Raw genomic sequence first — 19,648 nt, 5'->3', positions numbered from 1 at the left:
TACACACACACACACACACACACACACACACACACACACACACACACACACAGGTCTTATCATCCACTAAAGAAATTCACCAAAATGAAAAATCACTGTGCAAGAAAATCAAATCACAACCGAAAAATCGTGGTAATTTCCAACAAGAAAAAAATTTTACTCAAATATCAAACCAATTTGTATGGTCCGTATACCCTACGCTTTCCAAGACTTCAATATGGATACAATGATGTTCATCCTACACAAAATATAATTCAATGAAATACGCGGAACAAAGGTCCAAAAACATTTGTAGAGTTCCCTTTCAAAAGTGATGTATTAAAGATGTCCTTAAAAGTATTTGTAAGATTACAAGACGATGAGGTTGGTCTGCCTCCGTTTCCTTCTACACGAAGAGCGTCTGTCTCCCCTCACACAACCTCCTCTCTCTCTCTCTCTCTCTCTCTCTCTCTCTCTCTCTCTCTCTCTCTCTCTCTCTCTCTCTCTCTCTCTCTCTCTCTCCTGAAGGCGGGCGGGCCGGGTCTGGCTTTCGGGGTCCACGAGGTAATTTTCTTCTTGGGGAGAGACGGTATTGGCCTGTGTCCGGGGCAACTTTTACCTCAGTGGGGTAAAGGCGGCAGGCGAATGAGGGTAAGTTAACAATAATGCCAGAAGCCAACTCGCTAGCCGGTCGCGGATCCTTCCTCTGATGTGGTATTACAGAATTATATATATATATATATATATATATATATATATATATATATATATATATATATATATATATATATATATATATATATAAGGTATTGCTCATTGCATGGTTGAACCTGTTATGATAGATATTGTTTTCTGAAAACCCCAGAAGATGTTACGCGAGAAAACGGGAACACTGCATGTTATGTACGTATGCGTTGGAAGGAGACGCGTGTTAGTCGTAGTGTATAAACACTAAACGCCTCGGTCCACATCCTCGACCAAACCGTCACACGAATTGCTACAGTTTTTGGAAGGCTGATATGACGCTCAGAGGACCTCTCTCTCTCTCTCTCTCTCTCTCTCTCTCTCTCTCTCTCTCTCTCTCTCTCTCTCTCTCTCTCTCTCTCTCTCTCTATCTCTTCTCTCTCTCTCGTCGCCTATGCCTTTTGATCTGTCCTCAGCGTTGGTCCTCGTCCCATCAAGCTTTGGTCAGCGTACCTTCCTCTCTCCCCAACCAAAGTCTCTCGTGTGTCCTTCAGACTACTACTGTTTCATCTCTCCCAGCCTCCTCTCTCTCTCCCTCGACTTTCCTCAGCGGGTTTCCTTTCCTTATGTCTCCCCCCCGAGACTTTCCTCAGTGTCGTCTGGGTTTGCCCCCATTCAGTGTCCTTCTTACTTATCTCGCATTAGCCCCTTTTTAGCCTCCTGTCCCACGCTCAACATTCATCCATACCCATGGTCTCTCTCCCCTTCTTCAGCCGCCCACCTCTCCTTAATCTCCCTCAGTGGAAAAATGTTCCTCAGTTCGATCATTTCCAAAGGACGATCTCGTAACGCCACACGTCGGCTACGTTCTCATGCCGATCAAAAGGATTTCTGAGCCAGTACGGAGGGAGGGTCATATGATGACACGGGGGGGGGGGACTGCGAGGAGATTACAGGGCACAGAGTTAGATGGGGACGGGATTTATCGGAAGGGGATTACAGTCTATAGAATTTTGATGGGGCCCGGATTTATCGGAAGGGGATTACAGACCATAGAGTTAGATGGGGCCCGGATTTATCGGAAAGGGATTACATACCATAGAGTTAGATGGGACCCGGATTTACTGGAAGGAGATTACAGGCCATAGAGTTAGATGGGTCGGGATTTATTGGAAGGGGATTACAGGCCATAGAGTTAGATGGGACCCGGATTTATCGGAAGGGGATTATAGGCCATAGAATTTTGATGGGGCCCGGATTTATCGTAAGGGGATTACAGGCTATAGAATTTTGATGGGGGTAGGATTTATGGGATTAGTCATTGTAAGTATGGATATAGACGGGGGTTGGATATATAGAAGGGCGATCACAAGCCATTGTATTGGGTGGGAAGAGGATTTACTGAAAGTAATTACAGGCTGAAAAAGTAGATGGAGCGTTGGATCTATCGGGGTATTGATTACAGTTCGTAGAGGGGAATCTGGTCTTCTGTTAGGTAATTACAGTTACAGGTGATTACAGGCCATAGAATTAGATAGAGGGATGGACATGGCCCGGATTTATCAGAAACTAGATAGAGGGAAGGCATGGTCGGATTTCTCGGGAAGCTAAATGGAAAGAAGAGCAGACGATGTTAAACTTTTCATGTTAATTCCTCTTTAACATAATCACATTACGGAAGGTTCCGAACCTGGGAATTTATGTGCTTCGGCATTTGTGAAAACAGAATCTGTTTCCGTGAATGCATTTGTGTTTGCATTATCTGCTGAATCACATAAGGGACTTGTGAAATTTGCCAACGCACCCATTGTCTTCCTTCCTCATCAGTTTAATACATTTATGATACGTTCCAGGGTTATTATTATTGCCCTCGAAGCCCGAATGTAAGAGTTCAGATTAAAAGGCAAGGTAATAGTATAAAAAAAAATGTTATTTGTTATCTATATTTCTCTCATTTCTTAAGAATTGAAATGATTTGGATGTGTGATTATTTCGGTGCATTACGCATGATGCTGGAAGTGACGAACAAATATGAAGGAAAAATATATTTATTATTATTATTATTATTATTATTATCATTATTATTATTATTATTATTATTATTATTATTATTATTATTATTATTAATTCCTTTGTTATCATATTATTATTATTATTATTATTATTATTATTATTATTATTATTAATTTTTATCATATTATTATCATTATTATTATTATTGTTATTATTATTATTATTATTATCATTATTAATTAGCACACGACCAAGCAGTAGCGGATACGAGTGTTGGCATGGCGGTCGTCCAGCACTAGAGAGTATGACGTAACTGTTGGCACCAAGACCCACCCTTCCTCTTCACACCGCCTCCTCGTGCTCCGTCTCATACGCCCTTGTTGGGGCAGCCCAGCTTCCCACGCCGCCAACTCGTCGTCACATACCCGTCCTCGCTTTGCTCCTTGCTTTGTTCTTTGGCTGTTAGTTTGTCCCAGCAACGTTTCTCCCTCTGTTTGCCTTGCCTTTTATCACGCAATGCTTCGCTGTTTCAAGTGAAGGGTTGATCATTCTGAGCATAACGGTTCGAACCCTAGAGCACGACGGTTCGAACCCTAGAGCACAACGGTTCGAAGCCTAGAGCACAACGGTTCGAACCTTTAGGCTCAAACGGTTCGAACATTCAGCAAGATGGTGCGAGCCTTAGGTATGATGACGTGGCCGGTTCGAACACTTGAACACAAGGGTTAGACTCTAAAACATGATGACCGTGGTCTCTTGACCTGAGGTCAGGTCACATGCCACACATCGTATACCCATGGGTCGTACCGGCGAACTCATTCCTTTGTTGTTGCTTTGGCAGGTTCTGTAGATCGTAAGTTCCTTGTGTACTCTCTCTCTCTCTCTCTCTCTCTCTCTCTCTCTCTCTCTCTCTCTCTCTCTCTCTCTCTCTCTCTCTCTAATACAGCAAAACCTCGTCGTAGAATTCATCTCCCGCTCTCCACTTCTCTTCCACCCACCCACCCTCCTTCTTTCTCCCCCCCCCCCCCGCCCATCCCCCATCCCTGACTCCTCCCCATCGCTCACTCCTTCCCATCCCTCACCCCTTCCCCTCCCTCCTCACATTACTCCCACGTTATCAGGAAAGTTTTGACATAAAATGGGGCAAACACAAACACGTTTCTACAACTAACTGACATCAGACGAACAAAATAACTTCTATAAACCTTACCAAAAAAAAAAAAAAAGAAAAAATATGTCAGACGTTACCGAGAAATGTCTCAGATCACTCGGGAGTTTCTGGGATGTGTAGGTCCACTGTATTGCTTTCTAGAACCCTGCGGTCGCTGTATGTCCCTGGCGCATGCGTATGACGGTCTGCAGTAGTGGGTCAAATGGACAAGACGCAATGGAAGCACAAACAGTCCGTTGGATCGGACGGTATATATATACACGATGGAGTAGGTGTGAGTGGATTGCTTTTTTTCTTATTCAGGTTTCTGATGATGGAAGTCCTCATCCAGGACAATGTGAAGGATGGGAGGGATGGAGAAGGTCGGGAGAGAGGAGGAGAAATACTCTACGAATGGGGAGAATCAAGTGGGAAAGAACCTGCTGGTGCTTGGAGAAGAGGCCATCAATGATGCGGTCAGCGGGACGGACTAGTTAAAAGTTACCAGCATATAGCCTTAGTGGCTAGCGACCGTTAAACGGCCGACAGGGGGGTTCGCTAGGACCGTTGAACGGCCGACTAGGGGGTTCGCTAGGACCGTTGAACGGTCGACTAGGGGGTTCGCTAGGACCGTTGAACGGCCGACTAGGGGGTTCGCTAGGACCGTTGAACGGCCGACATGGGGGTTCGCTAGGACCGTTGAACGGCCGACAGGGGGGTTCGCTAGGACCGTTGAACGGCCAACAAGGTGTTCGCTAGGACCGTTGAACGGCCGACTAGGGGGGTTCGTTAGGACCGTTGAACGGCCGACATGGGGGTTCGCTAGGACGGTTGAACGGCCGTCAAGAGGGGTCCGCCACGGTGAAGGAGCGGCAGGTCGTGCGAGCGAGCCTCCAGCTCCAGATGATTACTCACAATAAGAGTAGGAGATCCTCTCCTTCAGGAGATTCAAACGGGATGTGACCTACGCCGGGGGTAGGGGAGAATGGACACGGGAAAACAGACATTCTCTATCACAGGACTACTCTTCAAGATAAGGTGGGGTAAAGAAATGTCGAATGGAACTTGCGTGTGTACCTTTGATAATGATATAGGATGGAGGTCTCTCATACCACCCTCAGGCCTGGCCAGAGACCCCCCAAAAAACAGCTGTCTTATTGGTCCTCTGTTCAGTCAGGCTGTTGGCGGCCGCGATCCGCTCGCTCTCTCTCTCTCTCTCTCTCTCTCTCTCTCTCTCTCTCTCTCTCTCTCTCTCTCTCTCTCTCTCTCTCTCTCTCGAGTTTTTTTCCAATCTTACTTTTTTTGTTTTTTCTTCCTTGCCTCTGCCAATTGTCTGGATTATATCAAATGTTTACTATATCCTCAACTTTCCAAGGTATTCTCTAACCTCCCACTGTCCATGTCTCTCTCATCTCCACTATTTAGCGTCTTATTGTAACATTCCTTATTTCTCTCTCCCTACAACCTAATTTTCGTCACTTCTTTTTTTTACTCCGTCTCCCGTTTTCTGATTCACCCTATTTCCGTCATTTTTTTTTTATTCACAACTTCCCCTTCAACCATTTTTTTGTTTACTCCATCCCCGTCAAACGTTTTCGATTTACCTTATCCGTCACCCGTTCTCTTATTTAACCCCATCTCCGTCACCCATTTTATATTCATGCCATCTATGTAACCCATTTTCTTATCTACATTTCCGTCCTTCATCTTTTTAATCACCCCATTTTCCGTCACACACATATTTACCCTTCATTTTCAGTCCCATTTTCTTTAACTCATTCCTCTACGTTAACCCAGTTTCTGTTATTTCTACCTCTTTTTTTTTTTATCATTCTGATCTAATTTATTCTCTTGCCTATCTCAATCACTTCTCTTCTTATCCTATGCATTTACCCCATCTATGAAATGTCTCCTGGAGTAAACCCGCCATGTTTCTGGAGGACAAAGGGATGCGAACTCAGGGGTCTCGTGTTTGTAGCGAGCGGCTGCCGCAATGGGGGTGATGTTTGGTAGCGCGAGCGTGCGACATGATCGCCATGCCGAGAGAGAACCCCCTCCACCCACATCCCTCGTCCTCCCTGGCGTGTGGATAAGACATCTGTCGCACACACACACACACACACACACACACACACACACACAACCACGCACAGACACGTACAACTGGCCTCTCATAATGTTACAGAACCCCCGGGTCACGACCCATCACGGGGGAGAGGGGAGAGGAAGGTAAGAGGAGGGAGAGTTGGGAGTGGAGGGATACACACAGAGAGAAAATAAGTTACTCGTGAAAGAAGAACTTTACGTGAGAGGATAAAGTAAAACATAAGTAATTACGAGGTTTCCTTCACTTCAGTCACTGTAGTTTCATTCACTTCAGTCATTTTAGGAAGGTTTCCTTCACTTCAATCACTGTAATTTCATTCACTTCAGTCATTTTAGGAATTTCTCAACTTTCGATTTGCCTCGCTCTGCACTCAGTTTAAAATGATAAGTATGATTTAGAACATCATCATCACCTTACGATGATAGATACAGTGCTGTAGTGGGGAGGGCTGTGAAGATGCGGTAAAATACAGTGTAAAAAAAAACTATAAGATATCTTCAGGTGATGAGTGTGTAAATGTCACCAGAGTCTTTGAGGCTTAATTATCATAGGTAATATATTCATGGGCGTTGATGGTGCCTGTCATATGCAGTTAAAGGTAAACCATCGTCACTGTGGTGAGCTCCTGAGGTCCGTGTGTGTGTGTGTGTGTGTGTGGCGGAGGTGAGGCTGCGCGCGCCGTCGCGTCGGTTCTTCCAACAGCCCCGCCCGCTGTGTCGTCTGTTTGTTTACATCTCTTGGGCAGTCGGCGTGGGGGCTTAAACCCTCGGCGAGTCGGGTGTGTACGTGTCGAATAGAACATCGTAAATCAGCTTGAATCTCTCGGTCCTTTTAGGGCAAGTTACCTGTGAGGCTTCCGTGGGATTCTGTTCATTTCGACAAGGGTTTGAACCTATTCCTGCCATGACTTTCATAGCCGTACCTACTATGATTTTATCAACAGTATATATAAAAAAGATGGTGCTACAGATCACCACTCTCCCCCTGGTCTATATCGTTCCTGTTAATTGTTACGAGGCCACTGATCTGTTCTACTTTCACTTTCACAGGTGATTTGAGGCGGTGCACCTACACATCATTATGATCAAAATATACACCAGGTGGGAGATTGGAAGGAAAAGAGAGCGAGGAAGGGAAGGAAGGAGTAGAGGGAGGGAAGGAAAAAAGAAAGGAAGCGAGGGAGCTAGAGAGAAATGGAAGACAGCGCGGTAGAGAGAGAGAGAGAGAGAGAGAGAGAGAGAGAGAGAGAGAGAGAGAGAGAGAGAGAGAGAGAGAGAGAGAGCCAACTGGAGTGGAAGAGAAAGAATAAAATAGCGGGTGGCTGGGGTGAATGATGCGTATGTAAAGGATTCTGGTGTTCCGTCACCATCACTGGTGAGTGATGGTACCTGACCTGCCTGGTGCCTTCACAAGCCTGACCTGACCTGACCTGCCTCCTTAGCCTGGTCCCCTCACCAACCTGACCTACACTGCCTCGTGCCCTCACCATCCTGACCTCACCTGCCTGGTGCCCTCACCATCCTGGCCTGACGGGGCCTGAGGCCTCGTCCAACGCCGTCAACACCAACAGGTATTTCTCACCACCGGTTACGGACCTCCCCACCCACACCCCAGGGACCAGCTCCTCCCCACCCATCCCTTACTTTCCTCCCGACACATGTGTGTGATCCGTTAGCACCGGCCTCAGCCCGCTGCTGCACAGATGTTCACCGCTAGAGGCAACAGCTGTCTGTACAGGTGTGCGAGACTCAAGTACTGAAAAAGAAAAATTAGGTGGTTTCATAAGGTTGATGGAGCATCGTAAACTACATCAAGGTAAACTTCTACCTTGACGATGTAGTTTACGATGGTTGCGGAGATCTTCCATCCCTACCCCAGCCCGATCTGGGACCTTAGTTTTCCTTACGTATACCTTATGATGGTCTCTGAGGTCTTCTATCCTCACCATAGCTCGGTCTAGGACCTTCTTCCCACCACAACAAGGTCCGGGATCAAGCCCCCCTCCCCTCCGTGTTGCCTGGCAGCTTGGTCAGAGACCGAACTGATTTACGGTCGTGTACTTGGTTTACATTCCTCCACCTGAGTTTTTCTATTTATTATTTTCCTCCTTGCAAACCTTTTCAGTCTTTCTGAGGGCCAAGGCGAGAGGTCAGTATCAACGTGGGCATCATATAATGCTAACCTAACCATGCACGACGATGACCAGTTGGTTGAATGTCCCGCATAAAACCGGGAGAAATTCTCCACATCATCACACTACATGCCGGACGGTTTGTGTGTGTGTGTGTGTGTGTGTGTGTATGTGTGTGTGTGTGTGTGTGTGTGTGCGTGCGTGTGTGTGTGTGTGTGTGTGTGTGTGTGTGTGTGTGTGTGTGTGTGTGTGTGTGAAGTACCACACTTAGAGATTTTCACCTCATCACCTAGAGATCCTCACCCTCGTCGCCACCTCCTCACCCATCCTGAGTTCCAGTGAGTGTGACTAGCATGTATGCATGAGCAGCTGCTGAGCTTATCCTGTGCAGCTGGGGGTCGCTCAGGTCCACCCCCCCCCCCTCCCTCCCTGACCTGTAGCCCCATATATGATGACTTCCTGGTGCGAGTGTTCAGTGAAGGTGTTCAAATATTCACACAAGTGTTGAAAAAGACTTTTATCTGTGCATTGACTTGGAAATTACACGCAAGGCCCTTCGTTAGCGTTGCTGCCCTCCACTCTCAGGTGCTTCGTTTCCAGTCCCAGACGGGCGGAAGCCAGATCACAGTCAACCCAGCTGTGCATCCTCTCCTCTGCAAGCTGGTCGATAAATGGGTACCTGGCGTATGAATGGGGTGTGTATGTGTATATACTTGAGGTTAAGAAATGGTATATTATACAAGGTTCAGAGACGAGGCAACAGAAGTGAAACACACACACACACACTCACACACAAACACACACACACACACACACACACACACACACACACACACACACACACACACATGCACGGTACAAATACACACAGACAAGATCATTTTTGATAGAATGTGAGACCAGGTGATGATTCTTCTATCAAAAGTCTCTCGAGACATTTGCCGATCATTGAGGCGGCTGCCACCTCCGTCAACATCAGAGTACCAGATATCTGGGCAGAAGGATCCAGTCGGGCATACGAAACCCCACGTGTGGAAGGATCTCGTAGTATATTGAAGGCTCATATAAAAAAAAAAAAAAAGCGAGAACACAAGGGAGAGTTTATGTCTTGATGTAAGAAGGTGTTCGAAGTATATAGATGGGAAAAGCGAATCATTGACGACCCAGCGTGAAACTGATTAGGTGTCACAGTCACTCATCATTAAAATGGAACATCCAGATGTCTTGCATTGTAAGATTCCTGAGCCTAGAGAGAAAGAAAGAAAGATTGGAGCGATAGACGCTAAAACTTTTAAAAAACGGGGAAGAACGTCTGGATAATTAACAAGCTTCATTAATCGTCTGTTAGCGGGAGATAATCTTTTTTTTTTGAGATCAGCTGATGGATTTTCCCCCAGACTGTAGAGTCTCAGGGATAAAGACTCATGTAATCTTAAGTAAATTGGAAGCAAATTGTGTTGGAGAAATTACTTACCGTGAGTAATGGCAACTTGATGGGATAGAGATTAATAAGTCTCTCTCTCTCTCTCTCTCTCTCTCTCTCTCTCTCTCTCTCTCTCTCTCTCTCTCTCTCTCTCTCTCTCTCTCTCAACATTATATCTTCACTTACCGTCATGTTAAATAAGTTAGTGGAGAGCTTGAGGGAGAGGCGATAGACGGGGTTACCCTCGCCCAGTGCCCGGTGCCTGTTGGAGGAGCACTTCTCAGGCGACCCATCTTCCAGCAGGAGGTCACCACTGGTGCCCTTAGAGGAGCCACACGAAGAAATGTTCACGTTCTCCTGCGACTTCCCATTCTGGATCGGCGTCTCCACCTCAGGGTCCTTGAAGTTCACGGTCTTTGATCCCCTTCTGTCCGGCGGCTTGCGCTCGAGTAGGGAATCCGTCGTGTCGCTCGGTTTCATGCTGAAGGGGTCGACTCCCTCGGCTTCTACGTCCTCGACCACAAGCGATTCCTGCGACGTCGGTGGACTGACCCCGCGAGGCTCTCCCTTGTCGACCGAACTCTGCTGAAGGTTCGACTTTTCGTTCGAAGCTTCAGAGGCGTTTGAGGCTGCTTCATCGTCGTCATCATCGTCTCTCGGGGTCTCGCGGGCATTTGGGAGTCCATCTCCTGAGTCGACGCTCACCAGAGAGCCCCGAGCGTTTCCTAGGGCCCCGACCCCCTCGGGACAGGATACATTTAGCTTCTGGACTCCCGAGGGTCCTTCGGACTCCGGCGGGAGCCCGTGGGCCTCAGACTCGCACATGATTCTCCACTCAAGGTTAGGCAAATATAAGTTCTGATTTATTCCATCTGGGTTTAACTGTTCCAAAACCTTATGTAAATCTTTGCTTCCCTTAATCTTTAAATGGGTTGCCGAGTCCTCGGTTCAAATGCCTTGAAAGGAAGAAGATTTTCACGGGTAAGATTTTGTGTTCTCTCGCTCTCCTCTCGTTATCGGGACAGCGTATCTGAACGGGATATATTACCGAACGTCGTAAAGACTCGTCGGAATGATTTAGAACGACAGACGTAAAAGAATTCAGAACGAGTCTTCTCTTTTTTTCATTATCGTGAACAGTAATTGAAACAGTTCCTCAAGATCAGAAACATCGAATCTGTTTGCTTTTTTTTTTTACGACCATCATCTCATCTGTTTAATGACTGCGTTGATCTTCGCCAGAATCCTATTGTTTACCCTCTATCATCTAGACGAAATGTAGTGTTTTCCCCCCCACAAAAAAAAAAAAAATCATAACCGAGTTGATTCACGTTAAATTCCAATTCCTAATCGCCTGAATTTACCTTAGGTTTACCTCAGCGCAGAGTAAACTCGAGGTTGGCGGGTTTGAGTTTGTTTTTATTTTTTTTTTTACTTGCGTTTAGTCTACACTTTAGTCGCGTTGGCGTTGATGGCTCTGCAGGGTCGCGTGTAATCCTACGCTGAATAAGGTCCAGGTGAGGTCGTCTCTGAGGCCAGGTTAAGTAGAAGGCGAGGCTTGCCCACAAGGTAGCCCGGAGTGGCCAGTTATGACGGCCCTGATGCGTGAGGAGGATATGGGGGGAAGATCGGGTGGGGTGCGGGGGAGGAGGCTGCGTAAGTAACGGTAGCAGCAGCAGCAGCAGCGGTATGGAAACGGCAACAGTAACGAGCATCAACGGTAAGAAACAACAACGGGAGCAGCAACAGAGAACAGGTGGTGGTGGAGGAAGGCAGCGGACGGACCACTTGTTGAGCATCCATCCCCCACCCTCTCCCACATGCTTCCCCCACCCTCCCACACTTCCACCCTTCCACTGCCCTTTCCCACTCACTCCCCCCCCCCCCATCCAACTGCCGTTGCCCTCTCTTCCTCCCTTCTCCTCCTCCTCTTCCTCCTCCTCCTCTGTTTTCTCTATCTATACCAATTCTCCCTCTCTCTCTCTCTCTCTCTCTCTCTCTCTCTCTCTCTCTCTCTCTCTCTCTCTCTCTCTCTCTCTCTCTCTCTCTCTCTCTCTCTCTCAATTCCTCATTTTGCCTTCCATGTCTCCCACCCACACACACACACACACTACACCTAACCCCATCATCATCATCATCATTCACCCGCCTCCCTACCCACCTATATAAAACCTCGCCAGCTACGGCACGAGAAGGAAGCAAAGCTCTTGATCTCGGGTTGAGACCGGTCACTCAACCACACCTACTGACCACCCCCACACCACTCTCTCCCCCTCCCTCCCCCTACCCCCTCCTTCAACTCCCGGTACCACTCCCCTACCCTGTAGCCGCCCACCCTCCCGGTGGAGATTGGGGTGTGTGGTGGTGGGGCCCGTAGTTGGTTGATGACCTCCCTCCCCAGTAGCTGCAGGTGTAGAGGAGTTCGTGATCTTCCCTCGTAGTGAACGGTGGAAAGGAGGTCGGGTTGGTTGATATGATCCTTGGTAGAGGTCGTGGTTCATTCGCCCTGGCTGGAGTACACATACGTATTAGAGGCGGATTTATACAACGTGACTCAACCAAGGTGGATTTCGTCCAAGGTGTCACATGGTATGAGGGACGCTCCTCTCTCTCTCTCTCTCTCTCTCTCTCTCTCTCTCTCTCTCTCTCTCTCTCTCTCTCTCTCTCTCTCTCTCTCTCTCTCTCTCTCTCTCATTCAAGCTGGAAATTAAGATGGACGATATTTGTCGTTCAGGGACCCAGAGCTCCGTCAGAGCGACACGAAATCCCTGTGCCGCGTGAGTCCAAAGTAATCCTCCGCCATGTAATCTAGAGGAGGCTTTGCCCTGTAATCCAAGGTAATCCCTGCCATTCAGTAGTAGTCTCTGCCACGGAATACTTAGTAATCTCGAAGACTCTATGAAAATACAACGGGATTGGACACAACTGGTCACTGCAACCTCCATAATTCAGGTTATTAGACATACGATTTAGCCCGAGGAGTAAATGTGAAGATCACTGACATGATTAATCCCACCAGACCTGATCAGACAGACCCAAGTGTTCCCTACGAGAACCGGTTATTAGAAACTTGAGGTGGGGGCCGTCTATATGTAGGCGTGTATCAAGTGGATAAGGAACTCACTGGGGCAAGATAATGCGTAGTGGGTAGTATTCACCCTTATGGTACCTTTGATGGCTGGTTTCTTTAGCTTGTTCTGCTGCCGAGGAAGCAGGCTTTTTTTTTTTTTTTAATGAGGGAACTGCTGATCTTCCCGACAGTTCGTTGCAGCGCCTCGTATACCAGCATAACTGCCGCTGGAAGGTCATTGGTCACGAAGCCTCGAGATAAGCTTGACTGGCTCTAGAGGTCTCAGATACATGAGGCGCAGTCATTATGAACTGCTTTTTTAAAAGAAAAATTCCTTGACCAACGAAGATGAGGTGGGTGCTTAGGCCTACAGGCTGCTACGGCCTTCAACAACCTGATTGAACAGAGGAGTTATGCAACAGGTTGGTCAGAGACCGAGCTGTGGGGGTCCAAAGACCCCCTAAAGGCATCGTAAGGTATACGTAAATTAAGGGAAGGTCCTAGACCCAGCTGTGCGGGGTAGACCTTCCAAACCATCGTAAGGCATGCGTAAGGTAAGGTAAGGACCCCAGACCCAGCTGTGCGGGGTAGAAGACCTCCCAAACCATCGTAATGCATGCGTAAGGTAAGGTAAGGACCCCAGACCCAGCTGTGCGGGGTTGAAGACCACCGCAACCATCGGAAAGTGTTCCTAAAGAAGGATAAAGGCTCAGTCTTAGCTATCGGGGCAGACGACCTCCAAATCCATCATAAAGTACACGTAATCCGTGGAGGTAAAAGACCTCGGGGAAAAAAAAAACCATCGTAAGATATACACAAGATAATCCCTGGTTGTATCCCCTTACTCCAGCCGACAACAGGTTGCTGAAGCTTCGACCTTCTCTGGTCCCGGGACTGTGATCGTGTCCTCGAACCTGTGTGACAGGTACTACGTCTATGTATTTCTGTATCGCTCTTCAGGTAGCCTCCTGCGTCCGAACCGTACCTCCAAAGGGATTGTTTCGACTTCCAGCGTGAAGCTGGTAAGCCAAGAGTATGGGCCAGTAACGTCCCCTATTCATTATACCCTTCTGGTGTCTGGGAGACGCATGAGTAGACCCACCTGTGGCTAAGGGCCTCAGTGAGGTTGGGCGGGGGAGGGAGGCGCGTTGCTCAGTAAGTCTGGAGCCATTACCTGCTTCCCGTGGTTCGGGGGAGGAGGCGGGGCGGGTGGCAGGGAGGTGTCACGTTTGCAAAAGTTCCTCCCGAGATTTCCAAGGCTCGCAATATCCTTAAAGAATGTGTCGAGAGAAAACTGTAATATTTATTATATTATACTTACAAGAAACGTATATATGCATATATATATATATATATATATATATATATATATATATATATATATATATATATATATATATATATATATTCGGTGTTTATTTCTTTCTTTCATTATTTCTATAGATTGATACATATATACATTTGCTTCCTTATTATCATCATCATCACCATCTTCTTGGCGAGAGGGAAGGGAGGGTGTGGGAGAGTAGAGTGAGAGGGAAGGGAGAGTGTGGGAGAGGTGAGAGGACCGGCGGATGTCACACAGCTGCGAGCGACTACATCCTCATCCTGAGCTGAGCGTGGTATACAGTCTGGGTTTACCATGGTATACAGTCTGAGTTCACCACAGTATACAGTCTGGGTTTACCATGGTATACAGTCTGAGTTCACCACAGTATACAGTCTGGGTTTATCGTAGTGTACAGTCTAGGTTTATCAGGATATATAGGTGTGTTCACCAGGGTATATAGCCTTGGTTTACCAAGCTGTATACAGCCAGGAATACACTCTAGCATACAGCCTAGGTTTACCCGGATTTATAGTATATAATTTGGGTTTACCGAGGTATACCGCCTCGATGTACTATAACGTGCTGAGTTGGTTTACCAAGGTATACACTGTGTTCTCTTGTAACATCACAGCGTCATGCACTAGTCATGACGAGGTAGCACATGCAGGTATGGAGCCCATGCTGGCAGTTGAGGTACCATTTGCTGACTTCCCAGGAGTGTAAAACTACCTTAGTTACCCCTTCCCCCTCCCCAACGTTTTTGATTACAAAAACACACGATTTTGGTTGTGTTTTTTTCTGTATTCTCACGTCCAGCAAATTGCCCCAGACGGCCGGACGGGCCTCGCAATACACCTGGCGTGCGTACCTGACGTAGACCTTGGAGGTCTTCTGCCTCCTACAGCATGAGCTGAGTGCTGGTTAACAAGCTTGAGTAGAACTTTGACGACGATTGGACGATTCGTCTCGCTGTTTTATTGTTTTTTGTTTTTTTTTCACGCTGATTAGACAACCAGTCTCGCATTTTCTTTTCCCTGCTGATTGGACAACCAGTGTCGCATTTTCTTTTCCCCGCTCATTGGACAACCAGTCTCGCATTTTCTTTTCCCCGCTCATTGGACAACCAGTCTCGCATTTTCTTTTCCCCGCTCATTGGATAACCAGTCTCGCATTTTTTTCCAAGCTGATTGGAAACCCAGTGCCGTATTTTGACGCTGAGAGAACAAATTCAAAAGCTCTTTTAAAGACTTGGAGAACATGGCGCCAGTTACGCTGACTGGATAAAGGGCTGCGTCACCAACGCATGACAAGACCCAGGGCTACACACGTTCCTGTGTATATCTATCGTCAAGCAGAGGAGACGCTGCCTGACGTCCCTCACGTAATATGCAACGAGAGCAGGGACAGCCACGCATCGCACGCACTTCCCTAATGCAGAGACAGCCAGCACAAACACTTCCAGATTATGATAAGAAATTGGACTGCGTAAATCCCGGTATGCAAGCGTCACTCGATTGCTGTAAGCTAGAAATAGATACACTGACACGAACGTACCCTCTTACTAGAGTGAATCGCCTTGTTAGTAGACGTTGTTAGCATAACGCAGTGTGAGGCTACAATGAATTCTCTTACACAGACGCTCCTAGACTGAAGTAGGAAACTAGAACAGATCCTCTGAGAAAGATGCCTGTAAGGCTGAAGTGAGAGACTAGGGTAAAATCTGATGCCTTAAAGGGTTCGTAGTGTGAAGTCAGAACTTAGAATAAATTGTCTAAGACACAGACGCGTTTAGACAGGTATGAGAAGCTTGACTTAATCGCCTGAGACAGACAGAAGTGTCCAGACAGACAGACGTTGTCCAGAGAGACAGACGAGTCCAAACAGACAGACTAGTCTCAACAGACAGACGTGTCCAGACAGACGGACGTGTCCAGGGAAAAATACCATGGGGCACGTGAGTTAATAATACTGGTAGCTGGTCGAGTGGTCGCTGCTGGTCGAGCGTGTTTGGTTCGTGACCCCCCTAAGACCGTGAGGCATTCGTCATGTTGACGTCGCCGCTGCTCCTAGGCGATCTGGGTCACACCGGAGTGACTAATGCTTAGGATCTTTGTTGTTTCTGTGTCAACCAGAATGTTAGTTTTGAGTTCAATCCTCCATTTAGAGGAATCGTAGCGAAGTTTTTAAGGTTTGATTTTCATTGATGGAAGTGGGTTGCGCGTGTCCGGGAATTATCAACGGAAGGTTTTAATGGTACGCGGTAAATAAAGCCAGGGTTGTTCAGAAGGCATTATTGTACCGCAGGACTTGTGTGTGTTATTGCGTCGCGGGCAGAGTCGTCCATCATCACTACGGCCGCCACCACCACCACCAATGCCACGTCGGCGACGACCCTTCCCTCCCTCCTACTCCATCCGTCTACTACCCCCACTAACCCCTTCCACGAAACACGCCCCTACGGACCCCAAAGGCGTCTTTTGAATCCCTTTTATGTGACGATTTATATTCGAATCTATTCCAAGCAGTTCGAGCGTTGGGGGGGCACCAGGAGAAGCGGTGTGGATACGTGGCAGACGACCACCACCTCCTCCTCCTCCTCCATGGGTGTGGCTGGGCCTGAACACACACACATAAAAACGAGAATATATTCATATGTTTAAGAGCAGAAGAGACTATCCAGAGGGGAGGTGGAGGACGAGAAGGAGATGGGTAAAAGTGTCTCTTAAGGAAAGCTGGGTGAGGATGGTTCCAGGGAAAGTAGGTAATGGTTAATAGGGTTTTTAGAAGAAGGTGAGAATTGAGGAAGAAGAGGATGTTGCGAAACGTAGGCAATAAGCGTAGATGGTACTGGGGAGAGGAGGGGAGTGTACGATTGGAGAGTGAGGAATGGGGTGTGAATTTCAGAATAGAGCGAAGGAGCAGGAGATTTAGTGAGAAGCGGAAGGTGGTCTAAGAGACCTGGGGAAGGTTAGTGAGGGGGAAGTATAGGATATGAGGTGATTACTGGGGGAGGAGGTTAGGTAGAGGCTTGAGGGGGAGTATTCATGGGGTGTCTCCCTTGGGAGAGTAATGGAAGAGAATGGTCTTCCTAGGGAGAGTATCTGAAGGGAAGGGTGTTCCTAGGGAGAGTAATGGAAGAGAATGGTCTTCCTAGGGAGAGTATCTGAAGGAAAGGGTGTTCCTAGGGAGAGTAATTGAAGTGAATGGTCTTCCTAGGGAGAGTAATTGAAGGGAATGGTCTTCCTAGGGAGAGTGATGGAAGTAAAGGGGTATTTCTAGGGAAAGTAACGGAAGGAAAAGAGACTAATGGAAAAGGAGGTGTTCTTGAGAAGAGTAACGGAAGGGATGTGGTCTTGGAGAGGTTATTGGAAGGGGAAGGTATTCCTGGGAAGAGTAACGGAATGGGACGTGTTCCTCGGGAGATGAATGAAATGGGAAATGTTCCTTGGGAAAGAAATGGAAAGGGAAGTGTTTCTAGGAACTCTAATGGTGACGGAAGTGTTCCTGGAGTGGGTGTTGGGTTGGGAAGTGTTCCTAGGGCGAGTGATATTGAAGGGGAAATGTTCCTGGGGCGAGTAATGGGATGGGAAGTGTTCCTGGGGCGACTAATGGGATGGGAAGTGTTCCTTGGGCGAGTAATGGGATTGGAAGTGTTCCTGGGGCGAGTAATGGGATGGGAAGTGTTCCTGGGGCGAGTAATGGGATGGGAAGTGTTCCTGGGGCGAGTAATGGGATGGGAAGTGTTCCTGGGGCGAGTAATGGGATGGGAAGTGTTCCTGGGGAGAGAAATATGGAGGGAGAAGTGTTCATGGGGAGACGTTCCTGTTGACCATCATTTTGTTGACGCCTTTGCCTGTTACACGAGCCCTATTATATGTCGTTTTGGGTCAGGTCGTCCCCTCTTTTTTAATGTTTGTATCGCAGCCGCCGCGTATATTTGGTCGTTTTGTGTAGGTGTCGTCGTGTCACAGGCCATTCCACGACCACCACCCATTACTACACGACGCAAATCTCACGTCACTTTTCATCTATGTATTTTGAACACAAAAGCAAAGATAAAACTCCATATTTTGATTAACCCTTTTTTTTTTTTTGGTTGTTTGTGCCATGAACGCAACTGAGTTTCGGATTACGGGGTCCACATCTACATACCAGACACAAGCAGATGCATTATTCATGCCGCCAGACATCGGGTTTCAATAGAAACCTATGATCGGGACGCGAACTCCTCCACTACTATTGTCGGTGGAGGCAGGAGGAGGCGGAGGCAGCATGAGGAGGAGGAGGAGGAGGAGGAGGAGGGAGAGGCACCGTGGGTTCGGAGGGCATGCCTCATTTTTGGGGGGACTTTGGTAACAGTAAGATGATTGGGAGGGATTGACTCCCTAGCTCGGTGTCGAAGGTAAGGTTCCTCTGCCATCTGCGATGGGTTTGTTGCTGTTCAGGGCTTGATGCCCCAGGGGCGTCGCGCCGTTCGGTTGTCCCGCCACTCGGGTTTGAGCGCTCGGTGCTTCGTCACTCGTATTTATTGAGTGCACGGCTGCCCGGCCACTCAAGTTGAGTGAGCGAGTGGCGGCGGACTCCCGACGACACACCACCCCTCCCTTACAAAAGGTCAGTATGTTGAGTTTCCCAAGTCCGTTGCACACATCCCAACAGCCTAGTGGATTCAGACGGTTTGAAAGTGAAAGCTGGGAGATACTTTGACCTCAATGTTTGAACAGATTCCATAAACCTTTGTGAGAATTAATAACACTCACCAGATCCATGTATCACCCTACCTTCTTCGTTTTCATTATCAGTATTTTTTTTTTTATTTTTTTCCTCTTATGGTCAGTTATTATATTCTCTCCAGCTTCGTTAGATGCTAACTACTTTTTTTTTTATCCCCTCACTCGCTCCTTTCTACAACCCGTTCTACTTCAACTTCGTCTGTCTCTCTCTCTCTCTCTCTCTCTCTCTCTCTCTCTCTCTCTCTCTCTCTCTCTCTCTCTCTCTCTCTCACACGCTGGGGGGGAGGGGACAAAGGTAACCGATTCCTCGTCTGTTTTTCCTCAAAGATCCCCCGTTGTTTGACCCTCGCAACACCGTCAATAATATACTTGACATTAACGGTAACCCTTGATCTTTCCTCGGAACCTCGTGTATGATGAAGAAGAAGAAAACTTAAGGTGACTTTGAAAAAGATGAGAAACAGGATATTTCTCATTCAGTCCCTCGAATGTAATCCTTGGGGGGGGGGAGGGGGGGGGGAGCAAAAGGAAAACGGAATAGGATTTTCGTTCAGTTCTCAAATGTATTTCCCGTCGAGGCAGCTACACTCAAGGGGGTTGACTTCTCCCTTTGTGGAGTGTTGATGACACTCTTGGGTCGGGAGTGGGTGCCTCCCTCCGCCCTTCCATCTCGACTAACAACAGTCCAAGGCAATATGGTTTATCACATTGCCGCCCCCCTCGCTCCAGCTCACCTCTTCGAACACCCACCGTTTTTCTTCTCGTAGTTGGGATCATATTGCTTTCTTTCATTTTCCTCTTTAGCGAATGCATCACTTTTTTGGGCGCGTCTTTACTCCCACAAGGTGATAGTTTGTCTGCCTCTCCTCCCACCTCCACCTCCTCCATCTCCTCCTTCTCTCTGTGACTAGATTGAGTAGAACCCGACACGCCACTTTGTCTTAACAGATACCGTGTGACCCTTGGCAACTCAGAGCCTTAGACCAATGCAAGCCCGCTCGTTTCCTTATATATCTAGGGTGAAGAAC

At 47.6% G+C, this 19,648-nt stretch overlaps 1 protein-coding gene and 1 long non-coding RNA gene across 11 annotated transcripts in view; one reads left to right on the top strand and one right to left on the bottom strand.

Annotated features, from left to right (window-relative positions):
* The window catches only part of LOC139760589 (uncharacterized), a 307,108-nt gene that overhangs the window by 65,976 nt on the left and 221,484 nt on the right, over positions 1–19,648 (bottom strand). For 7 of the 10 annotated variants that reach the window (XM_071683954.1, XM_071683959.1, XM_071683953.1 and 4 more), the window contains exon 2: positions 9,674–10,443. The exons of the other annotated variants lie outside the window; for them this stretch is intronic. In XM_071683954.1, coding sequence (XP_071540055.1) covers positions 9,674–10,312 — 639 coding nt within the window. In that variant the 5' untranslated portion in view covers positions 10,313–10,443. The remainder of the gene's footprint in view (positions 1–9,673; positions 10,444–19,648) is intronic. 10 annotated transcript variants of the gene reach the window in all.
* Positions 14,847–19,648, top strand: part of LOC139760593 (uncharacterized) — a 99,256-nt gene continuing 94,454 nt past the window's right edge. The window contains exon 1 of the long non-coding RNA XR_011715368.1: positions 14,847–19,648. This exon is cut by the window's right edge and continues 1,285 nt beyond it. This is a non-coding gene — a long non-coding RNA (uncharacterized lncRNA).

The sequence above is a fragment of the Panulirus ornatus genome, chromosome 37 (assembly GCF_036320965.1).
Source record: "Panulirus ornatus isolate Po-2019 chromosome 37, ASM3632096v1, whole genome shotgun sequence".
Classification (NCBI taxonomy): domain Eukaryota; kingdom Metazoa; phylum Arthropoda; class Malacostraca; order Decapoda; family Palinuridae; genus Panulirus; species Panulirus ornatus.
Note: the sequence above shows the minus strand (reverse complement) of the source record. Positions and strands in the feature narration are given on the sequence as shown.